Below are 20,413 nucleotides of genomic sequence, written 5' to 3'. Positions count from 1 at the left end.
ATCTGTCTCCACACTGTCCCAAGAGGTATTTCCCAGCATAAAAATCAATGAGGGGATGTGTCCCGAGCAGCAGCCTGCTGCTGCACGAGGGATGACCCGGGAAGCTCAGGGATGGATGAGCTGTGTCCTTTCCACTTGTAAACTCTGTCAGTTTTGCCACCCTCAGTACTGGGAGGGAACATTGACTTCTTTGTGGTTTTTTTTGCTGAACACCACGGTAGAATTTATGCAAAGTTTTCTGTGGACATAGCGCGAGCGCTCAAAAGCTCACCCATCTAAAACGCCTGAGGTCCTTTAGGATAATGAGACATTTTCTGAGTGCACCTTTTTATTGTACCAATATTACGTTACAGGAAAAATGGAAGGGGGGAACTTAACACATAGCACCTGTCACAAGTTCTCTCCTTGAATTAGGCTCTCCTGCTTATAAAAATTTAATTGATTCCTAGCAGTTTATGTGCGTGGTGCTCAGTGGGCGTTTTCTGTTCTCTTGCCAGCTACATGGTTACTTAGAAAGCGAGCCGCTCACGCTACAGCTGTTCATTGGGACTGCAGACGACCGCCTGCTGCGACCCCATGCTTTCTACCAGGTTCATCGAATCACTGGGAAGACTGTTTCCACCACCAGCCACGAAACAATACTTTCCAACACCAAAGTCTTGGAAATTCCACTTCTTCCAGAGAACAACATGAGAGCAATGTAAGACCCAGTCACTGTATCTGACTCCTAGCAGTTTCCTCTTGGCCACCTCACTTGATTTCTTCTGTGTTGGTATTTTTTTTCACACAGTTTTCCTTTTCCTATCTTGTTTTTTTTAAAAAAAAAACAAAGTTCTTTCTTTCAGTAGTAGATTTTCACAACTTTGCCAGGACAAATTGCCCCTAATCAGCTTAACAACAAAATGAACTTCGCAAATATTTATGACAGCTGATTGCTTTCATTCTAGAGTTTCAGCCAATGTGCTTATTTGCCATTTAAAATAACTATCTCAGTTACCAAGCTGTAAATATCTCCTACCTCAGCTCCTGCATTTAGTTTCTAAATATGACACCTCTTGCTCCTATACGCACTAGCACAAGGAACAGGGCCTATTAAAATTTATCTTTGGATGTCAAAGGAAACTCTTAGAGAGCATTTCCAAGTACCCTAGTGGGATTTTGAGACTAATAAAACCACTCTTACTTCTTACATAATAAAAATCAGCGTTTTTCATGGCATTTGTTTAGAAGCAAGGCTTCTAGAACTAAGAAGAGGAGTAAAGGTGATACAGCTTACAGGTTGGAGTTATTAAACTGGGCTAAGTTTAGTCCTGTGCAGAAAAGCAGGCATGCGTGTCTTAGGATCTCTTAATTAGTAGGAGTCTGGGTGATAATTAAGAGCCCTGTAGGTCCGTTACACACAGGTAAGTTTCATTACAGGATTGTATATAAAGGTTCGAATATTCCTCTGTGTATGTGACATACATAAGACCCTCCTCATTATTCAATCCCGTCCTCTCTGCCCGCCTCATTCAAATGATTCTAGCCCTTATCTGAGTTGCGTCCCCCCTCGTTCAAATGATCCTAACCCTTATCTGGGGTGCCTGCCTTGAGAAGAATCTGTGTGTGCTTGCGTACATGTCCAGCTCTTGGTGTGCGTATAAGTGTGAATGTATTCATATTTATATATAGATGCATTCACCTTTTGTGTGTATGTGTAGGAAGATAGAGAGAGAAGTAGGCAGAAAGCAAGCAAGAAATCCTGGCCCCACCAAACCAAATACCATGGGAGAATTCGAGAGAGCTTACTAAAAATCACAATTTCACTCCTTGTCATTCATACAGTTTTCCACGCCTTAATGAAGTGAAAAATGGTATCAGCCACCTGAAGTCTTTCCGCGTGTAGTGGTTACTAGAAGCTGGTTCGCAGTGTCATGTACAACATGCCCCAGAGTGCCTCATGTAAATAGAAGAGCTAGAATGTGTTTAGCTGCATTGCCAGCTGGCCGTAGGGTGATCACTCAAGACCTGAGGACCTCTGTCAGTGCATTGTGTTAAAAAGTCATGACAAGCCTGCAACATTATTGGCCCCATTTGCTGTCATCGTAAGCTGGCACGACTCCATTTAGGTTATTGAAATTTCACCAATTTGTACCCATGCCGTATTTATTTGGCCCTTTATTTATCCAGTTCGAATCACAGTTTTGGCCATCTGGGAACATTTTTACTGTTTCAATCATCTTTCTCCCTAGAATAAAGGTAGTTACACAGTTCAGGAGCCAAGCTGAATATTTTCGTGACGTGCATGCCAGGTCGTAGTAGAGCTCTCTCAAGAACCACAAACAATGCTTTGGCATATATAATCCTTACACGTCAGTAGTCTAAAACCTCATGTAGCACTAACAATGAAGTGAAATTTGGAGCCAAGGACTTTTCTTACACATACTTTGTGTATTCAGGCCTTGATTCAGTGAAACACTGAAGCTCGCCTGCACATTTAAACTTTTGCACATTTAGCTACTCCTGTTGACTTCAGATTTTAATGTCCCTGACTTTACAAGCCTGAATTTAAATGCTTTTTCTCCTCTGAACTTTATTGGCTCTGAACTAATTGTCGTTAAGTGCTTCTTATTTATTTTCCAAGTGTTGCTATAGGAGAGACAGTATTGAGAAGTCCACTGTTTCTTCCAAATCGTATGGATCTTTGGATAGAATTTTGACATGAGTACAAATATTTCATAATTCTTATGGCTTCACCTGCTAATACACATTGTTGAGAAGCTTTAATACTTTCATTAGTTTCTTTGATCGTATCAGCAAGGGCCTTTTCGTTATTCTGAAATCCATGCTTAAGAAAAAATGCAGATCAAAACCATGCTGCCATAGTTCTTGTTTGCAGTTTGCTTCAGAACAGAGCTTCAAAGGTCTGGAGGAGAATTAAACTCCTTGAATGCAAAATAAAATTAAACTATGCAGATTCAGTGTAATAAAATGCATGCCAGAGACCAGTACTCAGAAGAAATTGCCATGTAGGCTTTGTAGTCATGGCCAAAGCAGAGGTATTTTTGCAGTGGGTTTTTGAGTGCGTATGTTTATGTATCTTTTGTTCTGAGAATTTCCTCTATTGGAATTTGCTTTGACAAAAATCCTCACTTGTAAACTCATCCAGGAGAAAACCAAAGTTTAAAAAAATTGAGAGAGGTCAGTTCTATTTGATGAAAAGCACATTTTTCACTAATGTAGAGGGAGGACTCTGAGTTTAGGTTTTTTTCATGCAGAGCTTCAGCTCAGTGACCAGCTTGGGAGTGTTTCCAACTCATTCAAATACAAACACATTGACAGTAGAACTGACCTCAGGGAGAGATGTGCTCATTAATAAGCATTTTCAGGACTTTGCCCTAGAATAAAAATCATGTCAGATTTTTCTCCAAATTATCTGTAACAAGTGAAATTGTAGGTAACCCTACGTTCTAGGTTAGTAACAATTTGTGCACTACCGTCTCATCCCATTGACTTTTCTAGTCTCGCTATTTCTTTGGGCTTTGACTGATCTGTAAGCACCATTCTTACAGGATGTGTTGGGGAGGAAGGATCTTTTAGATTTTCCTCCTCTGCGAACTGAAGTAACATCCTAAATTTGTGTGCTCAACAGCAGCTACTACCTGTTACTACAGATAGCCCCAACTTAGTTACTTGTGGATGCAAGTACCAGGTGTTAAAAAGTCTGCTGTGTTCAGCCCCGTCATTGGGTCATGTCTGACTCAGATTTTTAAGAAGGATGTACAGGAGAGAAGGAAGACAGTGCACACTTGTGTCTTCCTGAATTTTGCTTAAAATTAATTGAGTTGCTCTATGTTTGCTTTTGAATAGCATCGACTGTGCTGGGATATTAAAGCTCCGAAACTCTGACATCGAGCTGCGCAAGGGAGAGACAGACATCGGTCGGAAGAACACGCGTGTACGGCTGGTCTTCAGGGTTCATATCCCACAGGCCAATGGCAGGACCCTCTCCTTGCAAGTAGCCTCCAACCCCATTGAGTGCTGTAAGTAGCAAGGAACATCCTTCTCTTCCTGGGTATTGTGCCACCCCACATGTAGTCTTTGTCCAGCAACATGGTGTACATTGGTTTTGTTTTACCTGTCTAGTCAGTGAACCTTAATCTGCTTTCCAAAAGCATGTGGTTTATACTGAAGACAAAATACCCATGTCTTAGAAAAAAACATGTGGCTTTGTGCATTGATTTCTGTAGGAAAGAACACACTTAAAACAAAAGTGGAGTGCACTTAAACTAGTAGTAGACCTGGTAGTGACAAGGCGCTTTTTTTTTTTTTGTGACTGCCTATCGTACACGTAACTGCTATAGGAGTTTTGGAGAACAACTATGATGTCCTGTTCTCTCTCTGTCTTCCCACCATAAAGCAAAAACCAGCAAACAAAACCCCAACCCCTTTGATGCGGAGCTAGCAGTATACTAGAGCTGACACGCTGGCACAAGCTGCCTGCGGCTTCAGAAAACCTTCAGAAACTAGGTTTCCGCACTGGGGTCTCTTTGATTGAAGACGTTGCTTTCTATCAGATACCCTGGAGCACCCTCCAAAGACACCTGTATCACTCTTGCTCTGTAAGCCTTGTCAGCCTCCCACACACAAAACGTATTTGCTTCGTGTAGCTTTGACACTCCAGCATAAGTAGTGAAAATTGAACTTCACTCCCATTGCTCATCTGGTCAGCTGGATGGACTGAAACAGTTTTTTAAGGTTTTGTTGGATTCCACAAAGTGGATCTTTCTGATGCTGACAGGGTAGGGAGTAATTTAACATCTGGTGGGTATGTGTGGGAGTGAGCTCTGGGGGTAGGGAACTGAGGGGATGGGGCAGAAGGCTTCACCATCCCTAGCCCCGTGCATGCTGGAGGATCATGTCTGTGCTCGTCCCTGTGTCATTGCCAGGCTGGAGTCCCACACAACATGTCTGGCAGGTCCTGGAGTGTGTCAACATTTGATCTCTTGGAGGCATGGTGCTGTTTCAGGGGTCGTTAATCGAGAGGCTGCAGGAAAGAGCATGCCTGCATTCCTCTTGTAAAAGCAGTGGCATTGGTTACAGACTTTTCAGACCAGTGACAGTGCTCCATCCTTTCACCTAGGGTAGCACTGTTGCTGCTCTGGTAGTCTGAGTCTGCAAGAGAAGCGGAAGTTGTAGGAGAGGGTAGTGATGTTGGACCAACAATGACAGCTTCTCTCCTTCACAGTCATTCATTTAAATAAACAAATGAGCATTGGCAGTGGGAAGGGAGTTACATTAAGATAAGTCTATGTTATTGTTGAAGAATAGCAGAGCCTCCTTACCTATAGCAGGTAGACTGGCATAAAAAGCCCTGTCTTCTGTCCAGGATAGGTATGAGATGAACAATTTCCCCTTTTTTCTTATTCAAGGGCAAATTCTAGGCTAACAGGCAAAGCAAAAAATGTGAGGAGTCATGGTTTCATCCTGCTCCTGTTGAAGGTGATGAGAGCTTTTCAATTGCTATATAGCAGCATAAGGCCCAATTTGAATACATCCTGAACCGGTCTGTGCAAAGGGGCCAAGCTCAGGAAGCCACTAAATGTAAAGCCGATCGGATTTGTATCAGTGAACTGCAGTTTTGAGGGTTGTGTAATGAGCAAAAGCGTGGTATGTGTCTCCTGAAAGGAGCGGAAAACAGGAGAAAAAAATAAGTGCTAGTGTTATTTCCAGTGCAGAATGTGGAATAAGCTGGTGCCAAAAACTTCATGCATCTCTTAGGGCATGTGACACCAGGAAGAACCATGTAATCTGGATAAAATGTCATGTCATCCCTTGAAGCGCAGCCACGCTCACTCCATGTCCCAGCTGGGGGGGGTGGGGGGGGCAGGTGAAACATGTGCCATGAGAACACCAGATTCTGTTTGCATGGATTCATGCCTGCTTTGGCACACAGGTGCTGGTGGAAGTATGCTCTCTAAACTGTGAACTTCTGCTGGTTCGCGAGTCCCATGGCTGCTGCAAGACAGTTTACAGAATTGACAATACAATGTTTAGTGACTGAAACACATTTTGGCCATGGCCGGTCATCTTGTCATATGTGCCTTGTAAACACATGGCATATACATTATAGGTAACATAAGACAAGATTATTACTAATAAACAAATTTCAATAAAAAAGTACTTTTTGATACAGTACAGATCAAGCTAAGTTTTAAAACAGCTTGTTCTTTGTGAGTCTTTTGAATCTGTACTGCTATGTTTGATAAACCTATTGTTTACAATCAAGGCGCCTGAAAACCAACCATGCTTCCTGCAAACCTTCTGACCTTTCTTTGTTTCTGTATCAAACTCAGCTTAGCTTATGAGAGTAAGCATTAAGTTGCTTACTAATGTAGTCTTACTTATTCTTGTGTGTGATTGTTTTGGGGTTGTTTTTGGTTTTGTTTTGGTTTTTTTAATCTTCTTTATAACTCTCCAGCTCAGAGATCTGCCCAAGAACTGCCTCTGGTGGAGAAGCAAAGTACCGACAGCTTTCCTGTTATTGGAGGGAAAAAAATGATACTGACTGGCCATAACTTTCTGCAAGACTCCAAAGTCATCTTTGTGGAGAAAGCTCCAGGTATGTCTTTCCAATCTAGACGCCGGTCTGCCTTTTTCCCCCTGTTTTAAAATCCCTGCCAAATGATGAAAGCATAAGTGCGGTAATGACATTTTCTTCTGCATGTAATATGTTTTCCATGTCACTAGGCAAAGCTGTGAAAGCGATCTGAGCCGTGCCTAATGCTGAGGTTTCACACTATGGCAGGTGTAGTTACAGGTAGACAATGGCAACATTGAAAGTCGAAGTTGGGCATTTGTTTTTGTAGCAAACCATGGCTGTACTGGGTGTAAGACCTGTGAAAGGTGTTTGAAACCTCAGGTGGCATGTCACTGTAAAACCTGCAAGGTAGTACATCTTGTTAAGCCTTTCTGTAATTTGTGGAAGAGGGAGTTGCTGGTGATGTGTATGTGCACGTGTGTCTCCTTCTGTGGCAGTCAAGACCGGTGGCATTTACAGCCCACTGGCTGAGGAGGTCTTGCAGCGCACTCGCGTTCATTCAAAGGAGATATTTCTGGTTCACTCTGAGGACTGGGGAAGGACTGCTGCCGGCTCCCCCCTTGCACAGCGCTGCTCCTGCAGTGCATTGGTGGTGGGTCTGGTCCTCCCAGGGAAAGGTGCCGAGCCGGGCTGGGGCAGGGTTAGCGGCATAGGGTGGGAGCTGGGGCTGGAGCGGGAGGTGTCTGGAGGAGAGGTGGGGTGTCCGCAGGAGTGGTGGGTCACAGGGTGACAATGCGTAACATGCGTGAATGCCCTCACGGGAAAAGGCAGTGGGAGCAGAGCTGTGAGTCAAAGTCAGGCTCTGAAATGAGATCGTTAAGGGTAGTTTTGAGTCTTGTTTTGGAAAGGGTTTCCGTGGCGCTGGCACAAGCTATGGATTCCTCAGCTGCTGGCTGAAACCCCCCCTGAACTTTAAACCGTCTTGGGCGCTCCTCAGGCCGCCAGAGCTGGCTTTGACGCTGCGGCTGTTTAACCCTCCATGTCCATGAGGTTCCCGCGCCGTTCCCCTGCCCGCAGCCGCTGCTGGCAATGCAGGAAGCCGGGCCACAGGAAGGGATGGTGGGGCAAGCAGGGGGGGCTCTAGAGGCAAGCCCTGTGGGATCAGGGGAAGAGCAGTAGACTTCCCTGAAGTTCCCTGACGGAGTCTTGGGTTGGTGAGGTTTAAGTCACTGGAAGTGCACATGGGACAGAGGTAACACCCCAGTTCCTCAGTGAGAGCCAGTCAGTGCCATTCCTGTGACCCCAAGTGCCACACGTGGTCAGGCTGTGGCTGTGAGATGAGCAAAACTCCCTTCTTGTTTCTAAAGAAAGGGAAAAAGAAAGGGAAAAAGGTCTTTCAATTTAAAAAAAACCAAAACAGCTCTCCTCTTTGCGTAGCATGAGTGTAATGAAGAACGTGACTGTCTACTTCATATGTAAACTTCCTTCGCAGTGCAGAAGTGGGTTAGTGTGACATGTCAGGAGCGAAGTCCTTGATCTGTCTCATTACAGGAAGGAAACCACATTAAAAGATGCTTTCCTTCATACTTATTTTCTCTCCTCTTCCTTTACGGAGTTGGAAAAATTTTGACCTATTGCATCCCAAAGGCTTATGATGGTGACACTACTCACCCACCAGCAGGTACCACAGTGTGGATTTGGACACTGTCTCTCTTAGCATTAAGTACACCAACAGCAGGATGTTTGCTATATAGCCTTAAATTACAAAAATGCAGGATGGGGCCAGCCTTGTACTTCTTAACCAGACAGATACCTCCCTCGAGCAAAAGGAATTTGAGGCTGCACAGACAGCATACAGCTAGAAAATAATTTATACGAGCGACATTTTTTAAACAGTGTGAGAGATGAAAGAGTATACTGGTGCACACTAGGTGTGCTTATGAGGGAGAAAATGATCAAAAGGACTTGCCTGTCACCCTGAAAAACTCCTGGGGTGAACTTCTTGGGTGAATGAGTTGGCAGGACGGACCAGTGCAGGAGTATCTTCTGCATGAAATCACCACTGGAGAACCCCCGCACTCTTCGCCCTGGCGTGGAGTGGGGGGCAACTCTGCAGGAGTCAGTCAGTGAGCTGCTATCACTGAAGAGTAATTAAGATCATTAAGTCAGTATTGGAAGATCTGATCTGAAGCTGTCCTGCCTGCTTTTAGTAGTCTCACGGTAGACTGGTTGCAGTTGCAGGGCAGTACTGCCTCGTGGAGGTATACTGCAGGGCCCGAGCCTTTAAAGTCGAGAGTGTTCAGCATCTCCGGGAGCTGCAGTCGTGTTACTAGGAATGGCACACAAGAAGCAAAGTTGCCAGCTGGTCTGGGCTGAGCAATTTCCAGGGCTTCTGTGGTGAGTTGTGTGCTATGTTACCTAACAGCTCGATGCATTGGAAACGAACAAGCACGGTGCATCTTTGTCTTAGTGGCAACCTGCTTCGGCTCAATTTTTGAGCAGTCTCTGTATTTAATGTCAGATGAACAAGCATCACCAGCCTTCACTTTTGAAAATCAGCACGCGGTGTTTCTTTTCCCTCTCAGCTCTTGCACATCTATGAAAGCAGGTCAAGAGACGGAATACCAGCATAGTTTCTCTTTCTCCTAGAAAGCTGGTTATGAACTTTTCTGATTAGCTGGAGGCATTCATTAGGTTTGCTGCTGTTACCTCTTTTGTTTTTGAATTCGAAATGTTAATCACGTTCCTAGTGGGTAGCAGCCAAACAGAGCTATTACAAAGTAATAGATCACAGGAATCTTTGCACTCATGAAGAGAATGTGTCTTGTATATACAATTTAAATATTATACTACACGGGCTCATGTCTTCAGTCCTCATTCCGGCAGAGTCCTCAGGCCGGGAGGCAGTCTCCAGGGACTCATCTAATTCATGCTAGTCTGCATACTTAATTGGTTAACGCAAAGAGTTTGAGAACACTTTTTGTTTGCCTTTCCCCCCCGCCCCCCTTCTGTCTGAATAATTTCTTTAAGTCTGCGTAATGCATTGTGGTCCGCTGAATGTTTTTCCAAGCATGAGTCCCAAGCTCTCGTCTTCAGGGCTAGCCCTCAGCTGTTGTAGTCTCTGGAGGAATGGCATTATCCTGGCCTCCTTGCGTGGGGAGTCTGTCTGAGCAGTGACTCATACAAGAGGGAATCCCTGAAGAATGATCAAATCAATCCTTCAGCCGGGGGAGGCAGCAGCCTGGTGCTTTCAGCTTAACCCCTTACTGGCTGCTTTTCAGCCAAGAAGCACGTGAAACAGAGCAAAACACTTTGCAGCCCTGCGACTCTGCGTTTCACAGAGGAGGAATGAGGCATGTGAGGGATGAAGGCAAGGCGTGCTGAAAGGACCGTGGGAGGAGTGCTGTGAGGACCTCCTCTGAAAGGAGAACCCCTCACAGTGTGCTCCAGCTCAGGCAGAAGGCACCCCTTTGGATAAATAATGAGTCTGCTCAGAGGTGGACTAAAATTTGCTCAAGCCTTTTATAGTACTGTAAAAAAGTTCTCGTGTTGAAATGAGTCCTTATTTTATGGGATTTTGGTCAATGTTTTATTGCTTGCACATCAGACCATATTTTCCGGTGATGAACAATGGTATAAAACGACTGTCCAAGAAACCTGGAGGTAGTAAGAATGTGAATGCTGAATGTGCTTTGAGAGGTTCACTCTCTTAAATTCACAATTTGGTTAGACTGGGAAGTCCCACGATGACTTTGTCTCTTACAGGTTACACTAATAATTGCTTTTCTTACCTTCTTTCACTTTCTGTCTCTCTTTGTAGTCATGCTTCTCTCTTCCTGAGTTTCAGAAGGGTCTTGTGAGTTTGCATGTCATGGTTCTTGGGTGCTACGTTTAAGATGTCCAGTACCAATCTGTTTTTCATGAGAAGAATTAGTACTTTCTAAAACATAAAAAAGTTTGCAACTTCTTACTGGCAAGGGCCCTTGATGTCTGTGTGCTGGTATTGACTGTGGAGGCAAGGTGTGTGTTTTAGTTACAAAAGTGGATGAAATGAAGTTGGTGTTTGTTAGCTATGGGAGGAGGTGTTTGGCTAGGAGGGACAAAATGTTTCCTGTCTAACATGCACATCTGCAAGAGCACAGATCGTGATCTGGAATTATAATAAAAGGCACTGATTTATTTACTTATCTTTTTAAAACTTTTTATTTCATTTCTAGATTATAAATGTACCAGCCAACAAAAATCTTGAGGGAAGTTTAGAAAATTCAGAGGTGTTTGGAGAGTATGTTTTAAGGACTATATATGTCAGCTACCTTTTTTTGGTAACAACTTCTGCAAACACTGTGTATTTGTTTTCAAAGCTAGTTTTTTGAAGGTAATGTGAGTTACTGAAGACAAAGCAGCACAAAAGCCTAACAGAAATGGCCAGACTGCTGGCTCCTAGTATATCAGATTATGATTAGTGATCTATAAAACAGAGTGTGGTGGAAAAACCCTAGTTTCTCTTCACTCAGTTCACAACACGTTTCCTGTAACTGATGAGTGAAAGCTCACTGATGAGATACCAAGCCAATATCCCAAGCAGTAAAGCACAGGAAAGTTATGGGTATGTCTTTCTGGCATGCTGTAGGATGTTGTAGAGTTGCCTGGGATATTTTGGGATTTAAAGAGACTCTCGCACTAAGATCTGGAAGAGTTAATCTACCCCCAAAATTGCTCCTTGCTCCTTGCTTCTGTAGCTAGAATGGTTTTGGCACTGGAACTAGCTCAAGTATTTCTGGACTTCATGGATTTGGCCGAGTCTAGACATACCTAAAAGATAAGGTTAAACTGACTGAAATCTTCATTATTAGCAAGTTGTGATCTATGGGAAGAAATGGATATTTGGTGTATTATTATTAATTATCATTTAGCTGAGTTTCCACTAGTTAAGTTAAAGCTCCAAACCCATTTCTCTGGTTTTGTGCTTAGTCACCAGAGCTCAAGGCAAGAGTTTTAAAGAGCAAAAAGGTAGAAATGTAACACCTAACTTCACTACAGGATTAGTTTCTCAAATAACACTGACTTTGAAATCCTGATTCTGGGCTCTTAATGTTGAGGGCCTTTTTGTCCTGGTTGAAGGCCCGCATCTGAGCTTCCTTGTGATAAATGCCCCTCCCTGAAGATGCATCACTTTCTTTGATGGACATTATTAGAGTTCACAGTTTGTAACACTGTATCTCTCAGTAATTCCAGGCTTACGGACTTCAATGGTTTTGAACATGTTTTTAATTACTTAGCCTTCAAATCGACAGTGATTCTAGCACCTACATGCTCTGTAACCTAATTGCATAATATCCTCAGCTATTGTGTCCAAAGCCTTTGAAACTCAAGTTCCTGAAAGACAGAGAAGCAAGCAGCACCTCAGCAAAAATCCCTCCAGGGATTTTTCTCTTTTTGAATATTTTCAAACAATTAAAGAATTTTTCATATTCAGTTATTGCTTCAAACTTTTCATTCTGCTGCTGTTTCTATTTTGTTTAATGGATTTTTCTATCAAAACTGTTGCTCTTCCCTGCTGGAACAGGTTTTTTTCTTAGAACATGAAGGCGCTGATGTGGCATGGTAATAGTTATACTAGAGCAGATGAAAGATATCTGGGTGAAATCACCAACTTTTTTGGTGTGTATGCCAAAGGAAATCACGCTTTTCTGTAAGTTTTTCAGACGGGAGAAGTTAGAGTTTGCCTCCCGTTAGACGTGTGGTCAAGCTTGGTCAGCTGAATGTTTGCACAAAGTAAATGTGATATGGAAAAGAAGGAAGCTGGGTGAACTTAAGTGTCCACTCAAGCATTTCACAGGTTTTTTAGTTCCTCTCAAATTTCACTGTCTCTGGCAAAGATCAGAATCAATCAGTTGCTGCTTTGAGGTACAAATGTCAGTCTGAGAAATTCAGTTCTGTTTCCCGTATGTTGTGTGAGCAAAAGTTACCTTGTTGTATGACAGGTTACTCAAGTGCAGTATTTTAACTTCAGGAGAACTTATAAAAAGTTCTGGAAAATGACACGTTGATGAAACATTTGAGTGGCATGTGGATGGAACGGATGTGTTGGGGAAGCATGTGGGCTTTTTGGTTTGACTCAGCTACAATTTGGAGCTCAGGGTTTGGAGTCTGTTTTGACGTGATGTGATGTGATGGGGAGACGGGTGACCTGAGTCTTGGCAGAGCTCCATTTGGTAAAAGATCTTGCATTCTCAGAGATCTTTCCATTGCTCTTTCCATTGCCAGTAGCAGTCACAGTTTGGGGGGCAACCGGCCAAAAAGGGGTCATGTTTCACACTGGTAATCATACTGTAGCTCACATAATAAATAAGCAAGTGGCAAAACTCCCGTTCCCCCTCTAGTCAGATGGACAGATACTACGTAATTTTGTCTTTATCTTTCTGTTTATCCAAGTTCAGGACACACGTTCCAATTGGCAGTGAGCGGTTGCACGCTGACTCATGTGCAGTGAGGTTAAAAATTCTGGAAACTAGATAAACTGGAAACTTCAAAGGCATACAAGTTAGGAGCACAGAGTTCACGTAAAGGTCATTTGAACCTATTTCCTAGAGATGTATTGATAGCTGAAGGGGTTTCTGGCCACTGCCCAGAAAGAGATATCCTTGGGCAAATAGTGTCATCAAATGGTGGAGTCATTTGCTGGTGGAACCCTTTCACGCGCACGCAGGAGCAGTGATGTAGCTTGTAGGAAATGTCAGCACGTTTCAGTTTTTCCTGGCTGTTTAGTCTAGGGAATGGCAAAGACAGAGCGGGACAGCAGCCATACGCATGCGATGGTATCAGCAGCAACAAGGCTCATCCAGGGTGTTGCTCTCACACTGAAGAACGAGATCAGTCAATCACAGATACTTACTGTGGACAACAGAGAAATAAGGAATAACCATATGGTCTCTAGTTAAAAGTCACTTGTCTGAGTAATCCTGTAAATTTTTAATTATTATTGAAACTGTGACTGGATGCTTGAAGTTTATTCTTTCATGTCTTTGCCAGACTAAGTGGCTTCAAGCAGCTGTATCTGTGCAATCAAAGCTTTGTCTCTGAACTTTTATAACTAGCACAAGATTTCAGATGGTTTTTACTGTTACTGTTCTAGTAGGACCCTCTGTCCAAACACACAGGAATTCACAGCCCTTACCAGAATGCTGAAACTCTAATGAAGCAATCAGTGCCTAAAGACAGTAAAGGAAAGGAGTGTGATGGGTTGACTTTGGCTGTTTGCCAGGTACCCACCAAGCTGCTGTCTCACTCCCCCTCTCCAATGGGACGGGGGCAGAAAATAAGATGAAAAAACTCATGGGTCAAGATAAAGACAGGGAGATTGCTCACCAGTTACCGTTGCAGGCAAAACAGACTCCGCTTGGGGAAAATAATTTACTGCCAATTAAAAATAGAGTAGGATAGTGAGAAACAAAAGCAAGACTAAAAACCACCTTTACACCCTCCTCCCTTCCCAAGCTCAACTTCACTCCTTCATTCCCAGCTTCTACCTCCTCCCCTGAAGTGGGGCAGGGGATGGGGAGTGGGGGCTGCCGTCACTCCATAAAAGCTCCTCTCTGCCTCTCCTTCCTGCCCATGCTGTTCCCCTGCTCCAGAGTGGGTCCCTCCCATGGGAGGCAGTCCTTCATGAGCTGTTGCAGTGTGAGTCCTCTCCATGAGGTTCAGTTCTTCAGGAACAAACTGCTCCAGTGTGGGTCCCCCACAGCTGCAGTTCCTGCCAAAAAACCTACTTCTGTGTGGGCTCCAATTCACAGGCTGCAGCTCCTGCCAGGAACCTCCTCCAGGAGCATGGGCTCTGCATGGGCTGCAGGGTGGGTATCTGCTCCACGGGCTGCAGGGGGACAGCCTGCCTCACCATGGTCTTCACCATGGGCTGCAGGGGAATCTCTGCTCTGGTGCCTGGAGTACCTCCTTCCCTTCCTTCACTGACCTTGGTCTGCAGGGTTGTTTCTTTCACATATTCTCACTCCTCTCCCTCACAGCTGCTGTGCAGTGTTTTTTACCCCTTCTTAAATACATTGTCAGAAAGGCGCCAGCAGCTTTGCTGGTGGGCACAGCTTCGGCCAGCGGCTGGTTCTGTCCTGGCATCTTCTCACAGAGGCCACCCGTGCAGCTCCACTGCTATCAAAGCCTTGCCACATAACCAACACAAGGGGATACCGCTGAAGTACTTAGTTTTTGGAGGGATCATCTACATCTTTTGGGAAAGCACAACTCCTTGTCTGCTATTACTTCCATGACATCATTAAGAGTTGGTTCATGTCTCAGGTGGGCATCACAGGAAAAGTGGGGAGAGCTGAGGGAAGAAGAGCATGTGCTTTTTAGGTCTGTTGAGGGAGTAAGATTACACCTTCAAGAGCAATGTGGAAGAGAGAAATTTAAGAGAGGAATTTGAGAGAGGAATATTTAAGAGAGGAATAGAGAGATAAGACATTTCCAAAGTGTGCCTTGTTGCAGGGAAGCTGATGTCAAGGCAGATTATCAGAGGAGAAGAGGAGGGACCTCTAAGATTGAGCCCAACCTTCTTGGACAAGAGAAGCAAGGAAATGGATGTGAGGAGGACAACGAGATGGAAAAATAAAAATGCCATTCAAAAGCTGTTTAGACTCTGCTAAAAAGTAATGAGAGATTGCCATAATGGGATGTCTCTGGAAGATGAGAATTTGTGGCCACATAGATAAAATGAAGAGTTTGTGTCTTAAAAAACAATCAAGAAGGAAAAATGAAAGCATTTGGATCAAACTTACATTTTAAGATGAGAACGAAGTAGAAGTAGGAGTAGCTATAGTACAGGTGGTGGTGTTGCCATCAAGCACAGAAGAAGTAGAGGAAAAGAATTGTTCATGGAAGGAAAATCTGGAACTTGGTTTAAACTGTCTGTGAGATTTGTTACTCCAATAGTCTCTGAGAAAATACAAGGCAGATTAGACTGAAGAGGATGGACCAGGAATTTTTTACTCAGTTTCAGCTGCAAAGTCACAGGTTCAGCCTACTACAGGTTTCCAGAGGGAATTAAAATTGTGAAGGCAAGGACATGACACAAACGTAACCAAAGACAGAGTGAAGTGTTGCCATGACTACTGGTGGGTGGCTGTGCTGGGTGTGCGTGGTTCAACCTGCCTGCTCTAGAGAGATCTTGCAGAGATGTCAAGCTGCAGTTTTACTGTGAAGTTGAGTGTCTTAGACCTGGAATCACTGAGAGTTATTAAATAAAACCCTCAGACCAGTGGTACTTTGAATAGGGGGAGGTGCCACAGAGCACAAATTGCATAACCAGCTTCCATTCTGCTGGAAATAGGATCTGGCAGGTCATTCCAATGGTTTTGGCTCAAAATGAACCCAAATCAGTCAGTTGTCAGCATAGTGCCTCCTTTTAATTACCTGGACTGAAATTACAGTTCATTTGCAAACACTTGAACTCAGAATAATTAAGTCTGTTAGACATACTGTGGTAAAAGCAGCTAAAAAGGCTCACCGTTCAGGCAAATTGGGTCCCTCAGCTTTTGACTTGCCCAGCTGAGCAATCAGAGGGGAAGCGCATGTCTGGCACAGATGCCAACGTACTGTAAGATAGAGTTTGTACTGGATTTTTATCCCCGGGTTGCTGCCTGGCTTTTTTATCATTGATTTAAGGTAAAAAAGAGAGAAAAAGTAACTTGAGAGCATCACATGCATGACAGACACAGCTAAGTGTATGTACTATTCAGCTCAATACTGCAAAAATGTATAGCTGAAGGAATGGACAAAATCCATATGCTGCAAAAATGCTTATGAGGAGACACAAACAAATATAGCAGCTTTGATGTGGAAATACAAATAGGTCAGTTATGCATGAAGCCTGCTACTCACGGACTGATGCATGCCATAAGACATGCCAGGGACAGGAAACAAAGCTATGGGGCAGTCTCTGTAGCAGGACAGTAGGCTGTGAGGAGGACAGAGAAGAACAGCTGGGGTCATCTTGGCATGGAAGAGGGAAATAAAGTAGGCAAAAATCAGACAAGCTGTGTGGTGTCATAGCAGTAGTGGAAGAACAAATGGGAGATCAGGGTGACTGGAGAGTCAGATGGGGACAAGGTGCTGGGCAGCAGGCAGGCCATGGTACCAGGGGGCTCTGAGCACACACAAAACTGGGAGGCATCTCCCTCCTCACAGAGCACTAACAGACAGTGCATCTCAGGTGGGTGAAGTGCTGTTGAGGCAGTTGAAGAAAGGTCTGCTTAGGTTGTGGATACTTACACTCCCCTCCCTCTACATTTCTGAATGTTTTCTTGCTCTCTTCTTGCCCCATCTTCCCATGGCAGACTGCTTGGCTGGTGTTGGTTCATCCTTATAGCCTGTCCCTTGTAAATGTCTTTAAAATGTACACCAGTGTGTAAATGCAGGCATAGACTCCCACCCACAGATTATTGGGCTTGCTGATGTCCAGCTGGGGAAATGTTCACAGCAAGATGCCTGCAAGACCAGCCTGGAAAAGCGCCCCAGCTCCTTGTGGCATCCCCAGATCTGAAAGGCTGCTGCCTCTGGAGCAAAATCTGGCACTAGTACACCCGTGCCAATGTATATCCACCGGCAGGTGAGACAGCGCCAATGGGTCATGCTCAGGACTGGCATGGGGAGTGCTCTCCTCCAAGCAACGGAGCCGCCTCTTCGCCTCTCATTGCCAGCCCAGGAGCAGACTTGGGCCAACCTGCGCCACGCCTGGAAGCTGATAGCATCTCTGCACAAGACTGGATGACTCTTGAGTCTGAATGACAAGCCTTTGCCTAAGTTTTCATCCTCTTCTCTGTCTGGAAACACATCCTTTCCTTCCGGACTTGTTCACAGATCAATCATCTCAGTGCCATGAGTATACTTCCCAGGGAAAAGGGGTTGGGGTGCAAATTGAAAACTTGCAAATCCTTCACTCCTAGGGGATTTGAGTATGCATTAACAGGGCCGAATAGGAAGGTAGACAACCTTTGCAGAGCACCGCAAAATTACACTGTATAATCATTCTGCGTTGCATCTGTGCCCTTCCTGCTGTGGACATGTTAAAGTAATCTGGGATGTAATATAGGCGTTATTGTTTAGGGTAATCTCACAACACATTAATCAAGTAGTGGGTTCCTTTGGGAGGGTAGAGCTAGTTTCACCATCTTATTTGCAATATATGAATGTAAATACAGATCCAGGTCCAGCCAGTGCAGTCAAACTGTTGAGCTGCAGGCTGGAAGAGTATAAAATGTACACTGTGTACAGGCAGTGAAATCCCAGATAATGTCTATTCTTCTCGTATCTCAAGTGAACACAGGACTACTAAAGAATACAGACTGTTTTAACCTCCTGTAGTAAAGTGAAATCACTTAAATGTATCTGAACGCTCCCATTATGCCCGTTTCATAGAGGAAAGGTTTAAGTGGTTGCCAGATGTTATACCCTCCTGAGTTTCCAGACTTGGGGTTTTTTTTGGTACTGTATATTCTTTCTCCTTTCTGCCATCCATCGGTCTGTAATGAAAGCTACACTGGTGGTTTGCCAGTTGTGAGCTTGCGAATCCTGGGCACTACGCTTGCAGTTCCCTGGGGTACGAAGGTAAACCCAGCCCTGGAAACCCTACGGGATCTGTCCTGATGGGCAGCCAGGAGGGGAAGACAGTAAAAAAAAAAATCTTTACAGCTCTTTGTGTTGCTCTTCCATGAAGAAAATTCATATGTCTTGGCCTGCTAGGCTTTATGTGTAAATAACTGATGCTGCTAGATTTACACAACTACTTTTTAGCGCTGCTTCTGTATTAAAACAGGCCTCCACAGTGCCTTTTTATGTGGAAATCTTGTAGCTGGGTGTGGTGGGGAAGCCGTTCAGTGACTCATACTGCAGGGAATTCCCTGATGAATTAGAGTATTTTTACTTCTGGGCTTGTGCGCAGTTTCCTTTCACGCTGGAGCAAGCGGCTGATAAGAGCAAACTACAAAGGCGCATTCACCATTCAGCTGCCGCATGTTAAAACGGGGTGTTTATGCTTTGCAAAGCTGAAAATCCACCCCACATAACGCAGTAGGTTCGCGGTATTTTTGTCATTAGCAATCCCAGGTGCTCCGAGTGTCACAGTGCTGAAAAAAAAAAAAAAAGCTGAAGTGGCTGGTGATGAAGTGCACCCAAAGCAGGGATGGCTATAAATAACAGCGATCGGTCTCTAAATGTCAGGTTTCCTGACAAAACCTGGTGTCTTCAGCTGGCAGCAGCACTGAAGGCCACCTGTCAGCGCAGTGCTGAGCCGAGCACAGTCGGAGAACCTCTGCGAAATGGGGGGTTTCTCGCTCCCCCAGCACCGCCGCACTGTCACACTGCCTCTTTGGAGGAGGAGGAGGAATTCGGGGGTCCTTCTTCCCACCCTTGGCACGGGTCCCTGGGTGAAGCCTTGGCTTTGTCAGGTCAACTGGTGCTGCTGCGGGCACTGGGGGAGCAGGGCACCCCGCCGGGGACTGCAGAGCTTTTGCCCTGCGGTTCTGTGCGCGGAAGTGTTGTTTTTATTTCCCTTTTGTAAAAAAAAACACAAAATAAAACAAACCCAGTATAATACCTTGACACAACTTTTTAGCTATGTAAAGAGATGCCTTTCTGTTCAAAATACTGCACTATAAATCTTAAAAACACCAAAACAAAGCCAGGCATTTGGTTTGGAGAAGACACTTCTTATTACTTGGTAAAAGTAAATAGCAAAATGAAAGGGAATTAAATGAGACCTTTGGAAAAGCCGTTTTCTCCCTTCTCCCTTTTCCTCCCTGCCTCCTCCTCTCCTTCCTCTCCTTCCTCCGTCTCCCCCCCCTCCCCGTATAACAACTGCCCATTTGGGTACGGTAATTCCAGAGAGTAAACTTTAACGGGAATGCCTGAAATGTGTCTGCTTCAGCTTTGTGTTATGTCTGTAATTTGAATTATTTGCATTTTGGAAAGGTATAAATTGCTCTGGTGTACTTTGGTTGGCTGGCGGCCAGGAGGGAGTTGCCTCGGGCCCAAACCAGGCGGGCTGCTGCAGATGTGGCAGGCGTACAATGGAAACTTTTGTGGTCGAGCAGCCCTCGCTCCTCCAGCACACACTGATGGGAGGCGGCATCCCGCCTGCTCGCCAGGGTCCCCGGCGTATCGGCAATGGGGGCAAAACCATTTTCTCTGGTGCTGGCAGATCGTCTCGATGCTTCTTTGGGCTCCCACAAACCATTCTGGAGCCATTATTCCTTTCTCCCTGGTTTTTGTTTTTTCTTTTTTTTTTAATTTAAATTTCAGCTGAACTGTATAAACCTGCAAAACATGTTTACTGTAAGAGGTTGACGTAGTGGTCTAAGGTTTCCCTCCTGGAGCTGGTCCCAGTCCGTGGGCGTTGAGATTTCCCTCTTGGTTCACCAGACGTAATATGAGGAATTGTCTTTTTTTTCCTTTTTTTTTTTTTTTTTTCTCTCTGCTTCATAACAACTTTTCCTCCATGTGTTTTTGTTAAATGAAATGTCACTAGCTGTTAATGAGTTGTCTATTCCCTACTTCTTTCCTCTCTTCCCGTTCCCCTCAGTCGCTGAGCTGCGATGGTCTGAACAGTCTCAAGGGAATTTCTTGGAGCGAAACCCGTATTGTTCTTATTAGCTTCCAAAGACGAGCCATGGCTCTGGATTTTTATTTTCCTAATAGTTTAGATTACAGCATTTAAAATATTCCTGAACAAACCCTCTTTGTCATCATAAAAATTTCAAAAGCGCGTAAAGGCAGTGCTGCGTGAAGTAATTGAAAGATTAGCTAGAGATGGAGTCGTTTTGAATTTTACTGAAGTATCGGCAGGAAATAAAAAACAGAAACCTGAATCAGATCATTCGTCTTGCAAAG

General features: G+C 44.4%; 1 protein-coding gene across 6 annotated transcripts in view; it reads left to right on the top strand.

The window, feature by feature from the left end:
- NFATC1 (nuclear factor of activated T cells 1) overlaps positions 1-20,413 on the top strand; it is a 117,734-nt gene that overhangs the window by 45,802 nt on the left and 51,519 nt on the right. For all 6 annotated transcript variants that reach the window (XR_012659037.1, XM_075083867.1, XM_075083870.1 and 3 more), the window contains exons 4-6: positions 498-700; positions 3,850-4,022; positions 6,461-6,601. Coding sequence is in view for 5 of the 6 variants with exons in the window: in XM_075083867.1 (XP_074939968.1) it covers positions 498-700; positions 3,850-4,022; positions 6,461-6,601 (517 nt within the window). In the remaining variant the exon portion in view is untranslated. The remainder of the gene's footprint in view (positions 1-497; positions 701-3,849; positions 4,023-6,460; positions 6,602-20,413) is intronic.

This window comes from Phalacrocorax aristotelis, chromosome 2 (assembly GCF_949628215.1).
Source record: "Phalacrocorax aristotelis chromosome 2, bGulAri2.1, whole genome shotgun sequence".
NCBI lineage: Eukaryota > Metazoa > Chordata > Aves > Suliformes > Phalacrocoracidae > Phalacrocorax > Phalacrocorax aristotelis.
The sequence above is the reverse complement of the archived record's forward strand: the minus strand, read 5'-3'. Positions and strand labels throughout refer to the sequence as shown.